The sequence below is a fragment of the Mauremys mutica genome, chromosome 1 (assembly GCF_020497125.1).
Source record: "Mauremys mutica isolate MM-2020 ecotype Southern chromosome 1, ASM2049712v1, whole genome shotgun sequence".
In the NCBI taxonomy this organism is placed as follows: Eukaryota; Metazoa; Chordata; order Testudines; family Geoemydidae; genus Mauremys; species Mauremys mutica.
In genome coordinates, this window is record NC_059072.1 from 221,314,930 (window position 1) to 221,332,802 (window position 17,873).

Consider the following 17,873-nt stretch of genomic DNA (forward strand, 5'->3'; position numbering starts at 1 on the left):
ACACTTACAGCGTTGGGTTGATGTAAACTGCCTTGTAGTGAGCTAACTCTGTAGGGTAGACCAGGGCTCAGTCTCTCTTTAGGGAAAATCCGGGGCCCAGTTGCTTGGTGTGCTTGGGTGGATTTACATAGGGGGATCCTCAGGTGGCATAGAGCTGCTGAAGAATCAGTTGCACCAGGGTCATCATTTGCTATGGGGTAAGGGGGGCAACTGCTCTCCTTGACCTTGGTTTGACCTCCTCCAACTTTTCATAGCTCTATGAGCTCCACTTTTGTTTTCCGTCCCCCCAGATTTTGCAGCATATAATACAATCAAATATAATCTTCTATACACTGACAGAATTGTCCCCCTGCCCCTGAATTTTTCTGAAATGATGTCCCTGAACTGCACTCACAAAATGCAGGTACAGAAAGTGGGAATGGACTTTAACAATCGGGTCCATACATACTGACTAAAGTCCTGCTCCTGCTGCTCCCACCGAATCAAGGGCAAATCTCCCAATGATTTCATTGAATGCCATCATCAGCCAAAAGTATGTATGTGTGCCAGTGTCCTCTAATGGATAGAACTTCAGACCTGGTGAAGTGCATGTGAGTTTTTGTGCACCCTACTGTGTATATAAACCCAAATGCAGCTACAGCTCACTGGAGTTTACTTTAGCTCAAATGAAATAGTTCTTTGTAATGAATCTATGGTTTGCTAGACAGTTTCTAGATAAACAAAACGCAGACACACAAATATGGGAAGCTGGGAAGAGAAACCCTGCTCCTTCAGTTTTAAAAGTCAACTCTCTGTCACTTGAGTTAAAGGAGATCTCCTGTAGGTGACAGTAGCAGCATTAGGTCCCTTATCCTTTGTGCGTAGAGGAGGACATCACACACAAAGCAAGGGTATGTTATATCTGTGCTCTTGGAGCCAAAAGTCCTGAGTTCTACCATAATTCCACATGGTGCGCTCTGTTGCCGCCCAGCTCTAGTGCAATGTTTTAAATAGTACCTTTCTGATGAGACTTTCAAAGGGAGGCAGACGCAGTTCAGAAAAGAAACTGTCCTTCCAAAACCAATGCAGGTTCCCTGATGGCTGCATCTGATTGTTTCTTCTCTTGTATCTTTTGCAGATTGATTTTGTAGCCCATGACGACATTCCATACTCCTCTGCTGGCTCGGATGACGTGTACAAGCACATAAAGGAAGCAGGTGAGGGCATTTTTCTGTTTTAACTCTCTCCATTTCAGCCTTTATTTAAAGCCCATCTACATATGTCACTGCCTTGTAATCACACCCGCTGGAGGAGGGAAAACAGAGATAAATGCACATTCCAGTCTGGCCTCTCAACAAGTAAGTGCTGCTGAATTCAGCAGAAGGGTTCTCATCTTGAAACCACTGGTGATGCCCTGGGCTGGATAAACAAAAATAGGTTACAACTGTAACCTTCCGGAAGCCATTTGGTTTGCCAGTAAACATTCCTGCTTGGGTTACTGTTTTGATTTGCGGTGGTTCGTAAGCACTACTGAAATGCTGGAAAAGGAGTTTACTTCCCATGTGCCTATAGTACCATGGCCAACATTCAGTCACCTATTTTACCTGGGCTAAGGTGCAGCTCTATTCTGACCCACAAGTGTGACTCCTATTATGGGGAAAGCATACAGCTAGCAATTAAAAATCATTAGGACCAGATACACATTTACACTAAGGTCCTGTTACATGACTCTGGTACTACAGGAGTGTAATGCGGCCTTAGGATAAGTGAGAAAGCAGCTCATTCATGTCTTACTTTGAGTGTGAACCCCTCTTCACATTCCCTCTCCAACCATAGTGTAGCTCAAACATATAAAACAGAAAGGAACTTTAATGTTAAATGAAGCAAATAGAAACTGTTCTTGCCACAGAGAGCAGGCTTGATTCTCCACTGCCTTGCACCATTTACATTTGCAGGTGTAAAAGACATTGCTGGTGTAAATGAGCAGATTAAGCTGATCTAGTGACACTTTTCAGCCACTTTGTACGGGCATAAGGCAGTGAAGAATCAAGCCCTGCCTCTTCCTCAATGCCCATGGTAACAATTGAGACCAGCTGAGCATAGCTTTCATTCCTGGGGGGTGAGGATAGGTCTCTAGGTGTTCTCAGTGCAGAGTCCCAGGTGTGGAATTTGCTCCCTTCCTTGGTCCACCAGGGACTCAGTTTGGTGGCCTTAATGGAGTCTGTCAGGGCACGTTGTAACTGATCAGGGTTTGGTAGCTGTCTCCCACTAAATCAGTGCACCCACCAGCTGTCCTGGCCAAATCCGGTCCGCAACCACACTGTTCTCTTTGGGGCTCTGCTGGCCATCTCCAGGGCCACTGGTGGTTGTGCCATGGCAGTCCTCACCCCTCCTAAGGCTGACTTTTCACCACCAGGGCCTTGCAGCCATAGGCATAACCCAATATTGAATCAAGACCACTGCAGAATATAGTATTTTCTAATCTTGTTTTTCTTTTCTTTTTTTCTTGTTAACTGTTTAGTTTATGACAGATAGCTAATGAGTGAGTATGGATTTGTATGTGTATGCTGTTAAAGGTATACAATACATTACACAATGATATTCTAGGCAGAACTGGTAGCACCACCTACTATGAAGATTGCCTGACACTTCCCATTATAAGACCATGGTTTTGGTTGCTTTATAACTTTGTCAAACCGTAATCATATGGGCTGAAGCTTTCCATGCAAGGTATCCGCCTCAGGCTGAATTTTTTTGAAACATTTCAGCCAAAACAGTTTGGCCTTTTCCAAGAAAAAGGCGAGGGAACTGCATGGTGTTTTGCCCATGTTAATAATTTCTGGTGACTGTTTCTTTGAGAAGCTCTTGTGTCCCTATATCAGTGATTCTCAAACTTTTGTACTGGTGACCCCTTTCACATAGCAAGGGTCTGAGTGTGACCCCCCCGCTTATAAATTAAATATACCTTTTTATATATTTAACACCATTATAAATGCTGGAGGCAAAGCAGGGTTTGGGGTGGAGGCTGACAGCTCGCAACCCCCCACATAATAATGTCACAACCCCCTGAGGGGTCCCGACTCCCAGTTTGAGAACCCAGCCCTATACTTTGGTGCAAGGACTTGAAATTTGACATGCTGGGAAGTCTGGAAGCATGGATTGCTAAGGAACTGAGAGCTGGGGCTTCCAGGCTCTTGGCTCCCTGTCAATCCAGCACATGGACTGCTGAGAAGCCAGTGGGAGAGGTGGCAGGAAACCAGAAAGGTTCCAAAATCTGCCTGACAGGAAGGCTTCTGTTGGAAACCTGCCTGGTTTCTGGCAGAATTTCATAGGAATTGAACTATGTCCACGGAACAAGAGATCTGAATTAAGATTGAACAGACGACCTTAATTCTGGCATTTCCTAACTTTTAAGTGCTTGACTTTGTAACCTGAATACTGTTCTTTTTGCATAGTTTTGGTGAGCGTAGCATGTACAAACACAATGGGCCAGGTTTTCAGAAGAGCTCAGATCCCAGTCAGACCCCTAAATGTCTAGCTGGATTTTCAAAAGTGCTGAACACTGAAGCGTTCCAACTAAGAGCAAGGAGCTCTTTTGAAAATCTGACCAATGTGCAGCATGGGCAAAGCTCCCATTGCTGTAGGAATATCAACTTTTATACAAGCCCTGAGTTGATTTTATTTCCCAGCAGTTTTCCCTCTCCTTTTCTTTAGCAAAAAGATATTTAAATATAGTTCAAAAACTGTTTATTGCTCTAGTACCCAGCAGGATAGCATCTAATCAGTACCCAGGTAAACTAGATCTGCATTGGGAGGTCCATATTGTACTGCCTCTACCCTAGGTATGTTCATCCATAGTGTCTGCCATGGGTTACTGTTTTGATTTGCGGTGGTTCGTAAGCACTACTGAAATGCTGTAAACCTCAATTTTTCTTACAAAAACCAGTAAGAGGAAAAAACCAAATACAATTTTCAAGCCTTCTTTATGCATCATAAAGCAAGAAAAATAAAGGGCACAAACCCATTTCCCCCCCTTCACATCTCACCTTGAAGTCAGACAATTGACGGAATATTCCACCTGCCATTCTAAATGAAGGTTATCATGAGATGATGTTGCCCTTTTTCTACATTCTACATCTATTTTTTTTTTTTTTTTTTACAAAAATCAATCCTTTAAATGCCTTGCTGGCTTCTGTTACTGTTGTGATGCTCGCCAACTCACTATATCTGCTGTGTCTGCTCTCTTGCACCTATGTCTCCTCCATGTCAGACAAATGATGTGCCGTGTGATCTGTGGGTTCAGAGGCAGTGGATCTAGTCCAACTCTGAAGTGAATGGGACTCTTTGTATTTGTCTTTAATGGGAGCTGGATTGGGCCCTGTGAGAAAAAGTTAAACCATTGTGATGTCAAAAGCCTCTTTATCATGAGCAGCTATCATAACACAATGAATGCTGCAGAAGAGGGAAGCAATTAAACCTTCCTCTCACAGCTCTCTGGAGCAGACTGTTTCAGGCACATGAGACGTTTCCCTCTTCCCAGCCTACATCAATATGTGCACATCTCTCTAGAATGTCAGAATCTACTATCCGGTAATTTGCAAGTGTTAAGTGAAACGCTCACTGTGTTTGATAACTATTACCTTGCTGTGAGCTAAAAGCATGAGCATCTATGATTAAGCTAAAGCGCCAGGCTATAACAGGGGCTCTATAACAGACTCGCAACCCCGGAGGATTGGGAACAGAGGAGAACACACAATGCGCAGTGACCAATGGGTTAATTATGTGTTGATTCCTTGAGGAATTCACATTGTCAAAAATGAACAGATTAACAGCATATTAGTCAAACATTACAGTGTCATTACTAATCACTCTTTGACAAGCACTGACAGTGAGGGCTAATCTAGCAATTCTGGGGCTGCTGCATGGAGCCAGCACTTACTTCTCCATTACTGTAAAACAAAGGTGTGACACACCGAAGTTCTGACAAGAAATTGAAACTTCTTCACTTAAGTCACATAACCTAGGTCAGGTTTCAAAGGCTAGTCCCCATCTCAAATGGTTGCTGGTACAATTGCATACTGCACTCTTCCCCTATGACCTCAGGTAGATTTCTCAAGTACATTTGGTTAAAAAGGGAGCAGAAGAAGCCTTTATACTTTTTTTTAAATGGCCATTATTTGTAGCGGTAATCAGTGCTGTGTCCATAGGTTTCTCAAGCACTCCACCTCTCCTGTTCCTGTGGCTGGCCTGGCTTGCAGATTTCATTTTACATTAAAATCTCATGTTGGCTCTGGCTAAGGGATTTTGATAGATAATTGAAGTAAGCAGATGTGTATTAGGGGCTAACGGGAGATGGAATCTGTTCCCCAAGACTGTGGAACATCATAGCTGAGTGAAGAGAGAACTGGCCTGGGTTCTATTCCAAGCGCTACTACTGGCCTGGTGTGTGACCATGGGCAAGTCATTTCATCACGCTGTGCCTCTGTTCCCACATGTGATACCTACCTCCTTTGTAAAATGCTTTGAGGTCTCCTTAGGTGATATCCTTGGCCACCATATGAAAGCATTAGTACTGCAGTCAGTCCTCCCGGCCTGGGGGGTTTGGTCAATGAATCTGCATAGTTGTGAACCTACTCACTTCTCACTTTCCTTACCCCCACCACCCCTTTCACATTGCCACATAAAGAGCTGTTGGGGAGCAGTGCTGTGTATGGGGATTGTATAGCCCTTTACATAGGTTCTTCACGGTGTGCACCCCCGCCCCTCCCGGGTTTTCTGCAGCAAATTGGGTCTTCAACTACATGGAAAGGAGGCTAGGTTTGATGCTGAAGAACAATAGCATTAGAACAGGTGAGGGGAATGGCAGAAAAGGAGACAACCAGATTTAATAGATGAGGAGAACCTTAATAGAAAGGGACTGTATAGTTTTAGAGTAACTATGCAGTGGGCTCAGAAAATCCTTAACTTTTTTTAATTGATGATTTATAGAAATGCAATATATCAGAAGGTTGTACTGAACCATGATTAATTTTATTTCTCAGTTTTGCAAGGTTATCTGTCCTACATATTCCCCAAACAGTCAGTAATATGACTTGTTTAGCTAGTGACAATTAAGACCATTCAGTAAATGACTAACCAGCATAAATTTCATGTTTTAAGAAAAGTAAGGGCTGAGTTCTCCTTTTCCATCCACTCTTATCCTCACTGTGGATCTCTGGTGGATGTTTTCACTTGATTCTTGCACCAAACTACCTTGGACAGCAATAGAAGATTCACACACAAAATGACTATGGGACAGGTAACAGAGATTGACAGCAGGTAAAAGCTGGTCGGAAGGGTGATTCTTAATCTCCTATTGTAAAGACAGCTTTGTTTAAGACTATACAAAAAATTCAATTCTGTAGCAACCTGCATGGAACTTGAAAGGAGGAACACAGGTTACAAGAGGGAGGGTTTGGAGGAGGTGCCAAGAAGTCAGCCTGTGTGCACCTGGCTAGAATGCTAGCTGCAGGTGCAGCATGTCTGCAAATAGTTCCCTTAATAAAGAGCCATTTTCATTTTAGAAACATAAGCGTTGCTCTGCTACCAATATTACATGCCAGAGTCTGTTTGTGAAACTGGCTAAAAATGCAGTTTAAGCTAAAACAATTGTAAGCAGTATTTTTTCAGGCATTCTCTTAGCTCTAACCTGTGCTTAGATATGTTTTACAGCTTTCCATAATAGCTTCCTTAGCAACTGCTGCAATTCTGAAAAGCATGCTAGGGAGAGTATTGTGACAATGATTAAAACTGTTTAGCAGAATACGAATTAGAATATAGAGGGGGGAAATGATGTGTTTATCTTTAAATCTCTTGATTCCCTCCCTGAACCCTGTGAAATTGGGCTAACAACATTTACTTAACTCACAGGGATACTGTGAGGATTAATTAGTTAATATTTGTACAATCCTTTAAGACATTAAGTAGTAAGTACTATTATTTCACAAGACTATTTCCAATCCAGCCTCACAACTCTGTATCACCTGCAGTTTCATATATAAACTATTAAACCAATGGTTGGATATGGAGCCTTATTTGGCTTGTTTGGACGTGGTTTCTCTATTGGCCCTCAAAGTGGGTGACTTTTGCATTTCTATCTGGTCTACATGTGTCTGGGCCAGACAATGCTCTGAGGTTCTCCTCTCTTTATTATTTAATATTTTACATATCCTTCCATCTCTCTGACACTCTGAGTTGAAGGAGGGAGAACAGTGTTTTCTCAGCATAATGCCACTATGGGCTGTGAATCATTCACTAACAGTGCCTTTAAACTGCTCTCCCTTCCAAGCGGAACTATGAAACCTGAGCTTCGCTGGCCCAAGACTCATAGAGTGGGTGGCCTAACCTCAATCTCCATTACCTACTTAGGTCATTACTAGGGCTGTTGATTAATCGCGGCTAACTCACACGGAACTGTCAAAGCCATTACTCTTCTTCCAGGTTGACCAGTAGAATTATTTTATGCAAACTAGTTTGTCCATCCCTAGTAGAAAGCTTGGCATGCTTAACACAGTCATCTCGACTTCATAAGCCAGACACTGGCTCTGGCAGTTGAGTTTTCTTCTTTGCATGGTGTGCATTATTTCACTGAATGCTGTACGGAAGATGTATTCACGGTTACGGCTAATATTGCTTCTGCCTCTGGCTTTATTTAACAGTACACATGGGCTAGTCTTAATGGCAAGCAGTTAAAAACTAGTCAAATATTTTGAGGAAATAAGCTAGTAATAATAATAATCATAATAATTAATAATAAGTAGCCCTCTTCACCATCCCGGTTGTACTTCCTCTTCCTGTGAAAGAGTACAAGCAAACACCACTTCCTTTGTACTCCCCCTTCAGCGTAATGAAGAATCTCTGCTATACAAGAGAGTCCAAGGGAATGAGAACAGCAATATAGAATAAAATATAAGCTCTAAAGATCTTATAATGCCACAGACAGCCAACTAAACCTCACAATAACACTGGATACTGGCAAATATTATCCAAGTTTTACAGGCTGAAGAAATGAAGCACAAGGCAACTAAATGACTTCTCCAAGGTCATACAGGAAACCAGTGGCAGACCCAAGATTAGAACACATGGATGAAATCCTGAGCCCATTGAAATTAATGGCAAAACTCCCATTAGCTTCAGAATTTCACTGAATATCTCTCAGCTCCCAGTTACACACCTTAACCACAGGCGCATTCATGTTAAAACATGCATCCCTGCCTAACTGCTGCGATATCTCGTCATGTCACTCGTCTCTCTTTGCTTTCCATTTTCACCAGGAATGTTTGTGCCAACACAGAGAACTGAAGGTATCTCAACATCAGACATCATCACTAGAATTGTACGAGACTATGATGTCTATGCTCGACGCAACCTCCAAAGAGGATATACCGCCAAAGAGCTGAATGTTAGTTTTATAAATGTAAGTAAGCACATCTTCTCTTCTCCCTCGTCCGATAGGGTTTCCATTAGAAGCCCAACCTTGGAGTAGGAGTTAAGATACGCTAATTTTTCTCTTGTGCTTTTGAAATGGGAGATGGAACAAGGCAGGAGTTGGTTAAAACTAACTGAGAAAAATGAACATTGGTGGGTTTGGGATTTATTTTTAAGAAATCCTGGCAAGTTTCAGCTTCACATATACCATTTGGCATTGTTCCTGGAAACTGTAGCTCTTTAAGTAAAGCCAATGCTCCCAATTTCCCATTGTGTTTCCAAACTACTGCATACTTCTCATGGAGCTGCTGCTAATTTAATAACACTACCGCTAAAAAAAGCTGCTAATTATATAGGGAAGATAGTCATGGTCTCTCCAAAAAGCAGCCTGCAGTTTGACTTTGTTTCATAGAATATCAGGGTGGGAAGGGACCTCAGGAGGTCATCTAGTCCAATCCCCTCCTCAAAGCAGGACTAATCCCCAGACAGATTTTTACCCCAGTTCCCTAAATGGCCCCCTTAAGGATTGAACTCACAACCCTGGGTTTAGCAGGCCAATGCTCAAACCACTGAGCTATCCCTCCCCCCTTAGTGTTGTTGTGATGTGGCCAAATGCCAGAGATCAGAAGGAAAAGGCATAGAAAGCACAAGCTTCATTATCAATTTCCTTCCTCTACAAAGCAATTACATTAAAAAAAAGATGTTAAAGTAAGCTTAAAGGGTCCAGTGTAAGCCCAGGGGGAAACAAAATCTACGGTGAGCCGCTGTTTTGACAGGTATTGCAGAAGTCAGAGAGCAGTGTGTCAAGTCATATAACATGTGTCACAAAACCTAAGCAGAACGGAATGAATTAGAGAGCCAGTATAAAAGCTCAGAGGTTGCTGAGGATTGCTCTGGAGGATGCAGTATTTCAAATTAAGCAGCTTCTAACGACAGAACTCTCTGTACTGTCCAGGAAAAGGGTAAAGCTGTGAAGGAAACATACATTTTCCTTCCTTCATTTTCTCTTTCAAGTCTTAGCAGCATAGCCCCGTGAAAGTGACAATGCTGAAATGCTCCTCTGCACTGTGCCATATTACAAAGGGACATTGTGAATGACTATAGCTAGTTAATGAGGAAAAATTTTAAAGGAAGGACAATGCATCACAAAATGTACTTTTCCCATGTATTTGCTATGTGCAGGATAGTTGTATTTATTTCATTAGCCCTCACTTTAGCACTTTGCTATAAAGAGAAACACTTAAGCAGATATCTAGCCAATTCTGATAAAAAATGAGTCAAAAGTATTGTCAAGTCTTACACCTGTCCCAGAGTCCCCCTGCCAATTTTTGTGGGATTGCAATTATATTTTCCTACTTTTCCTTTAATACTCTATCCCCCTTTTTGCTGTGTCAAAGAGCATGTGAACAACAGGGGAAACTGTAAATAGAGTGCTATCAGGTCACAAAGTCGGCAACGGGGCGGGGGGAGGGCGGAGATTTTTCCTCCCTCCAAATTTTCATTTCCAGTAATCTGAAGTGTTACTTGTTCCGCCAGCAAACAAACTTATTTCAGACAGACATGTCATTTTGAAGAGGATAGTGCCCCCTTAAATATTTTCTAAGCAATGAGAACAGTCTGCGTGTGTTGGATTAGACGAGGGGTCAGCAACCTTTCAGACGTGGTGTGCTGAATCTTCATTTATTCACTCTGATTTAAGGTTTTGTGTGCCAGTGATAAATTTTAACATTTTAGAAGGTCTCTTTCTATAAGTCTATAATATATAACTAAACTATTGTTGTATGTAAAGTAAATAAGGTTTTAAGAAGCTTCATTTAAAATTAAATTAAAATGCAGAGCCCCTTGAACTGGTGGCCGGGACCCGGGCAGTGTGAGTGCCACTGAAAATCAGCTTGCGTGCCGCCTTCGGCACACGTGCCATAGGTTGCCTACCCCTGGATTAGACCCTGAGACTTGCAATGGGAGTTAGGCACCTAACTTGATTAGGCACTTTGGTAAGTCCCACTCCGTGGTTAATTTGTGTCAGGACTTGCCAGGGCTGAGTCCCAGCATCTCTCAGCTTGGTGGTTCATAGCCCCAGCACCTCCGGGCTTGCCGCATCAGTAAACAGTAAAAAAACTGCTTGAGCCTGGCACCTCTTTCATTACAAATTAAGCACTGGTCCCACTAGATGCCTGTCTGTCTCTTTAGGCACCTAAGTACCTTTGTAAATCTGGCCCTTTCTCAAGCCAAGGAATGACAGGCTGAGTGGCACAATTCTCCTGTACTTGAGACAGAATAAATCACAGAGTCTATAGATTTTTTTTTTTTTGTAATATGCACCTCTCAGCTGGAGTTGGAAACACAGACATAGGCATTTTCCTTGTCTTTGTTTCATATTTCATTTTGGAGCATTGGCTTTTGTATTTCCCACCTGACTGAGTTGTATATGGCACATAATGAAGGGGCTCACTAATTTAATTCAAGCAGTGACTCAAGATTTATCAGTCACTCCAATTTAAAAGGATCCTTAGATTTTCCCTCTGAACCTTCATTCTCAATCCAGGTCTACTGTATTGCTAGTTTATATGTTCATGTTTGAGGTGGAAGTGGGAGTATCTTGTGTCTCCTTGTTGTAGGCCTAGAGGCTTCCCCCATATTTTCCCTGCTGTAACTATCCACGCAGGAGGATCAGTACTGCCGCCATCATTCCGACAGAGGAACACTGCGTGTGAATTGGCTTTGGAGCTCTTGATGAGCTCCGTTCCTTAACTGGTCAGAGGCTATTACTGTTGCATAGCACATGCAGCATTTCTTCACCCCACTTCTAGAGACTAAGGCTATGGCTACACGAGCACTTTTGTCAGTCAGGGGTGTGTGAAAAAACACACCCTTGACCAACGTAAGTTACACCTACAGAAGCGCCGGTGTGGACAGCGCTATGTTGGTGGGCGACGCTCTCCTGCCGTCATAGCTACTGCTGCTTGTTGGGGGTGGTTTAATTATGCCTACGGGAGAGCTCTCTCTCAGGCTGGCAAAGAGCAGCTACATGGGAGACCTTACAGCTGTGCCGCTGCAAGGTCTGTAGTGTAGACCTAGCCTAATGCATTCTGAAGCCCTGCTGGCCTAGGGTTACAGCAGTTTAACAGGAGAAGCTCTGCTCTTCTCCAAGGGCTTCTAGTGTTTCAGAACAAATAAAAGGGCACCAGTAGAAAATGAAAATGCTGGCGTTCCTAAATTAAGGCTTGGTTGCCTATGTAACGGTGGGGTTTGGGTTGGGGGGTTATCCTGACTTAGCCTCTTTGGCTAGTCCTACTAAGCTGCAAAGCAAATGTTCCTGTGTTTTGAATTTCTGTGTCAGCTACAGCTTTGAGGTGCTAACATTTTGAGTTTAAGATAAAATGCAATTGCTAGTTCCATTAAATGTTTAGCATAAAAACGACAGTGAAAGTATGGGCATATTTTAGAACTTGTAAACTTTGAAGCACATGTCAACTCTGAAAGTAGCTCTAAAATGGCATTGTACAGCTCCTTTTTCATTGTCCCATGGTGCTAATTTTAAAAATTCAGAGGGGTGTGTGTGTGTGTGTGTGCGAGCGCACAGGTGTGCCTAATTTGTGTACTTACCATAACTGCCTGCTCAAATTGAATATTTATGCATGCAGATGACCAACTAGCTGCACCTGAAGCACAAGTACTAATTTGCATCTGCAATGTGGGAATTGTGCATGTAAATCAGATGTGTGAATGCTCACATATTTTGGTGGATGTATTTGCATGGCCACATCTGAAAAATCAAGACCCCAATGACTCCATCTCATATCTGATTAATTAACAGGTTTACAAAATGTTTTCTGAATGCCAACCCTGAAAACTCAAACTGGAAGCTGGAAGCCAAGCTGTGTATTTTCTGGCTTGTTCTTCCTCACTACTAATAAAGATTCTGCAACTGGACTTCAACAATTCTACTGATGATACTTGAGCTAGAATAAAATCCATCTCACACTCACCTTACTGCAATGCTAACAAGACCAGCAAGGAAAATATGACTCTGGCTATACATAGGAAGTAGATTCTCTTAAGTCATAAGATGCCAAATTTACACTCCCACTTCTCTGACCAAAGCTGCACTTTTATAGTTTAAGCTACCATAGTGGAGCTAAAGAACATTTGTCTTAGAGGAAAATTAATTAGTTAATTACTGTGTAATCCAGATTTACTCAAATTCCAGTTAACTGAAGTTCCCAGGCTGCCAAAAGTTGGTTATGACCTGACTGAAGCTCTGCTCCTACAGAGCTCATAAGATCACCAGAAACAGAGCTTCAGCCCCACAGATCCTTTAAGCTCTGCATGACTGGCTGTACTTCTGAGGTGTTTAGAAGCTTTTCAAAACTAAAGCTTTGAATCTGAGGCATTTAGCAGCTCTGAGAGCCCATTCTTTTTCTCTTCTGATGAGCTGAGCGGATCTCTGGACATTGATCAGCCCCTTCTTTCCTTCCACTCCTCAACTGTTTGGTCAGCTAGCCTTCTGGCCTAGACACCTCTCTCAGGTCTAACCAGGGGACCTCTGATTATCCAAAACCCCAATCATGAAGATTCTCTTCTGTTCTGAAGAGACCTCTTCACAGGAGATACCTTGGACTGGGATAGCATCAGAGCTGCAAGCCAGTTTTGGGATGCACTGGCAAGAGAGTGTGGGGAAATTTGCATGTTGCCTGCTACAGGCCTGGGGTATTAGTTCTTTACTTGCACGAATACTAAATTGACATTTTTAAAGAACACCCTATTTTAATATATCTAGAGCTCTGGTTTTTTACTGCGGAACATAATCCATGATAAGGACTAAATGATAAATATTTTCAGAACATTCATATATTTACATATTAAACTATTGCACATGATAGTAGTCAGAAAAAGCCCAGTGTATTTAAGCACAAATAACAAGCTTTCTTCTTTCCCCAAACCCACTTGATATTTTTTTTTGTCTGTCCACACATACTTTTCAAACAGGAAAAGAAATATCGCTTTCAGAACCAGGTAGACAAAATGAAAGAAAAAGTGAAAAATGTAGAGGAAAAATCAAAAGAATTTGTTAATAAGGTGGAAGAGAAGAGCCATGACCTCATTCAGAAATGGGAAGAGAAGTCCAGAGAGTTCATTGGCAACTTTTTAGAGCTGTTTGGACCCGACGGAGCTTGGGTAGGTACTTCATTCCAGGAATCTGTCTGCCTTTGATTTATTCTTCTCTTAACACAGACCCATAGCAAGTTCTTTTGCTGCAGTCTTTGTTTTGAAAGTCAATCTAGCAGGTCAGTGCCAATTCCACTCATTTCATCCAACAACATGTACCAGAACCACAGTGCAAACATCTCCCACTTCCAATGTCTTTTTCAGGCCAATTTCTGCATTTGTATTTTTAAAAGGCACTGCCAACATTATATAGTGCCCAAGTATGTAACAGTGTAAGACTGCATTACGTAGTACTGTGTATTAACAGACACATTGTACATTTATACACTGAGGCCTATTCCCCCACTCATCAATAAACAGGAGTTATGAACCTATATCAGGAAGAGCTTATACTCCAGAAAATGGCAATAAAGAGACAGGGAAACATTAACAATCTGAATTTGGCAATATTTTAAAATAGCATAATAAATATAAAAATGGTCAAGTTGTAGTAGCTGTAACTTTATACTGAGAAATTATTTCAGACCCTAATAGTCAGACTCATAGGGATGCCTGCAGAGAGAGAGACATTTTAGGCCAGGCTTCAAGATGCACTTTTGTAGTCACTAGTTTTTGTGAACAATTGACCCAGCCACTTTCATCCAGAAATCTCAAGGCGCTTCCCAAAGGTGGTCATAGTATTGTTATTTACAGTTCTCATTTTACAGTTGGGGAGACTGAAGCACAGAGGGATTAACTGAGTCACACAAAATCACCCAGTGAGTTAGTGAAACAATCAGGAGTAGACTGTCTGACACCCAGCCCCAGGAACTGATCACCAGAGAGACTGCATCCCACGCCACACCTAGAGATCTTTCTTCTTACAGTCCCAAATCTTACGTTACATTGGAATTAGTTGCAAAACTCAATAGTATTGTAAAAGCAATCTGTAGTTGACACAGGAGTTATTATTAAGGTACTATTGAGTCTTTTCTAACCAAATGTATGAACTTACATTTTGTTCAAAGGGTTCTATACTCTGGGTCATCATGTAGATCTGATCCAGCAAAGCCCTTACACACGTGCATAATTTTTAGCATGAGTGTACTCACATGCTTAAAGTTATGCATGTGTGTAAGTGTTTTGCAGAGGCTGATGAACACAGGACCCATCCAGCCACAGGTTTCCCGTTGACAAACTGCAAAGGAACTGAGGGCAGCAATGTACATAACCAGCAAGTGGCCCACCAGCATGGCCCCAGGAGAACGTGGGCTCATTCAAAGGTACATTAGGATTTAGTCATGCAGCTTCCATTCAATTCAAAGTGGGTCAAGTGGCTGACAACATATGCAAGTCTTTAATTATTTATGGGTTCCACTTTGCGAGGAAGCACAAATAGATGCAACCAGTCAGCTTAAAAAGTTTAATAAAATAATAATAATAATGATAATACCTAGGTCTGCCATACAGCTTATCAGCACTAGAAGTCAAAGTCATTTACAAAAGAGGGCAGTATTATTACCCTCATTTTACAGTGGAGGAAACAGATTTAATATGAACTTGAAGCAAGAATGATTTGCGTATAATGAAAACTGACTATGAACAAATGAACTATTTTCTGTTATTGCTTTTTATAGAACACAATAACAACATACACTTACAACTTACTGATCCACATTGCTAGTGCATTTCATTGAAGGATCTCAGTGGCTTTTACAAGCATCCATTAATTAAGCTTCACAACTCCCCTGTGAGGTGGACATGTATTGTAGCTGTTTTACAAATGCAGAATGAAAGAGTGGCACCAGCAAGATGTATGCAGTGACTCTAAATAGACTTGTATTATTGCACCTCTGGGTCTACCCTTTCTTTCGTTCCCACGTTTGTTACGCTAATTTAGTGTGTCATGTGTAAAACTGGATTGTAAGCTGTTCAGAACAGGGAGTGAGTCTTATTTGTTAGGTAAAGTGCCTAAGGCCAGGTCTCCACTACAAACTTTTGCTGACATAGCTCTGTTGGTCAGGGGTGTGAAGAGATGCGAGCTGACCGATGCAGCTGTGCCAGCAAAAGCCCCTGGTGCAGAAGCAGTTATAGCAGCAAATATGTGCTTTTGCCAGTATAGTTTATTTCATGTGGCTGGAATAAGCATTACTGGCAAAACTGCTTTCCCAAGATAAATGGCATCTGCACTATACTAGGTCATGCTCTGAGTCATTGGCTGAGGTAGGAATAGAGGCTAGGGCCTTGACTCAGTTCCCTGCTCTAAGCACTAGAAAAAATACTACTGAGAAATATTTTAGCTTAAACATTAGACATTTTTATAGACTGAAATTCCTTAGTGAAAAGCACTAGGCTAAAACTCCTGCTAAAGAACATTTGTTGGCCCTCTGATTTAGGATGGCAGATGCAGAGTAGGAAACTGGATGTAATTTTATGCAGAGTATCAGAGGGGTAGCCGTGTTAGTCTGGTTCTGTAGAAGCAGCAAAGAATCCTGTGGCACCTTATAGACTAACAGACGTTTTGCAGCATGAGCTTTTGTGGGTGAATACCCACTTCTTCGGATGCACTACTTGCACCCACGAAAGCTCATGCTGCAAAACGTCTGTTAGTCTATAAGGTGCCACAGGATTCTTTGCTGATTTTATGCAGAGACATTTGCAGAGCAAAGTCCCATAAAAGTGTCCGGTGAAGAGTGAAATCAGAGCTGGGCCTGTTCTAAGGAAAGCTTTAGTGACAGTGAACTGAGGTGTTTTCAAAAATCATCTTCAGCCTGGCAACTGGAAGTCGGTTGTTTTTTTTAATAATGATAACTTGTTATTAGTGTCAAAACTGTTATTAACATTAATTTGCCACATCAGTGTTAGTTAGACGTTGCTTTGAATGTTGACATTAAAAGTCCAGGAATAGTTATAGGCATGTTATATTCCTAGATCAGTAATTTGCATCCCATTAATATGCTATTATTATAATTACTATTTGTGAAATAATACACTTTGTGCTGGCATCCCTTTTCTAAAATATAAACTGAGGTCTGGGCAACCCACTTAAAATCATATATAATTTCTGGAAAAGATCAAAATGCTGTTTTTCAAAATTGCAAAGGATGGATAGAATTCATTTGAGAATTTGTTCAAGATAGTTTTATACACAATGTATTTCCTTTAGAGAGTCCCAGAGATGCTGTGATACAATAATGGTGAATGTGCTATAAAACTCTAGGAAAAGAGCCAGACTGAAAGCTGTCTTGCAATCTCACACTTGTATAGTGCAGTACAATGTAAAGCCGATAAGGAGCAAGTTCCATGCACAAAGCTGCTGGCAGGTGTGAGTATAACATCCTCTGGTGCTCTGGGTTGAACTGTGCTAGTTGAAGAAAGATGTTCAAAAAGGTCCATGTTTTTAAAAATAAAAATGCTTACAAAAGTCCTCAGAAATGGAGCAACATTATAGGAAACTAGTTTAAAGAGCAGCCCGCTCAGGTCCCCAACTGGGACGTCTCAGCGTTTGAAGAGCAGTCCTGATCATTGTTGGGAATATGTTTGACTGGCCAGAGCCTGAGGTCAGTCATACTGCCACAGTTTATGGTCAGTCTAATCAAAATCTAGGATCCCACATTGAAAGTATATTGTGCACTAAATCTGAACCATGAAGCCCACATATGACCCCATTGAAATGTCCATATTATATTGTAGAATCAGAAGCTCAAATAGCAGCAGCTGCAAACCTTCAGAGGGAGTTTTACAATGCTTAGGTTCTTTACCTGGTCACTTTTATTTCGTAAAGAAAATGAGACTTCCATACACGGTAAATGCAACTTTTGCACAGCCCCACAGAGCTTCCTAAACCCAACAAAGACTCTTGCACCAACAGCACTAATGCTTTACAGAGCCAGACCACATCACTTTCTTCACTTAACCCTCCACACCAAACCCCCTCATTGGGACTGCTACTGCCACTGATTGTGATGCTGCTACAGGCTTGGGATCTTTGCCAGCACTGATCACATTCTGACAGAGCTGGACTATTAGCACTATTAACCCTTTCTTGCCCGAACCGGTCCTCTACTTAGCAGGCTGGAAGCTACTGCAAAGAGCAAGAACTTCCTGCTAGCTCAGGAGATTTACAAAGCATTGACTAGTTCAGACCTAGCAAGCAGGACAGGAGTATGGACACATGGCCATTGCAGGGTAGGGTTGGGGGTGGGGCGGGGATACCAACCTGAATATTGTGCTGAAGTTGAGTTTACTGAGATTGTATCCTCTTCTGCCATTTGGTTTTG

General features: G+C 41.9%; 1 protein-coding gene across 1 annotated transcript in view; it reads left to right on the forward strand.

Annotated features, from left to right (window-relative positions):
- The window catches only part of PCYT1B (phosphate cytidylyltransferase 1B, choline), a 44,026-nt gene that overhangs the window by 21,570 nt on the left and 4,583 nt on the right, over positions 1–17,873 (forward strand). Inside the window, exons 5-7 of the mRNA XM_044980889.1 lie at positions 1,118–1,196; positions 8,292–8,434; positions 13,435–13,623. Of these exons, the coding sequence (XP_044836824.1) occupies positions 1,118–1,196; positions 8,292–8,434; positions 13,435–13,623 (411 nt within the window). The remainder of the gene's footprint in view (positions 1–1,117; positions 1,197–8,291; positions 8,435–13,434; positions 13,624–17,873) is intronic.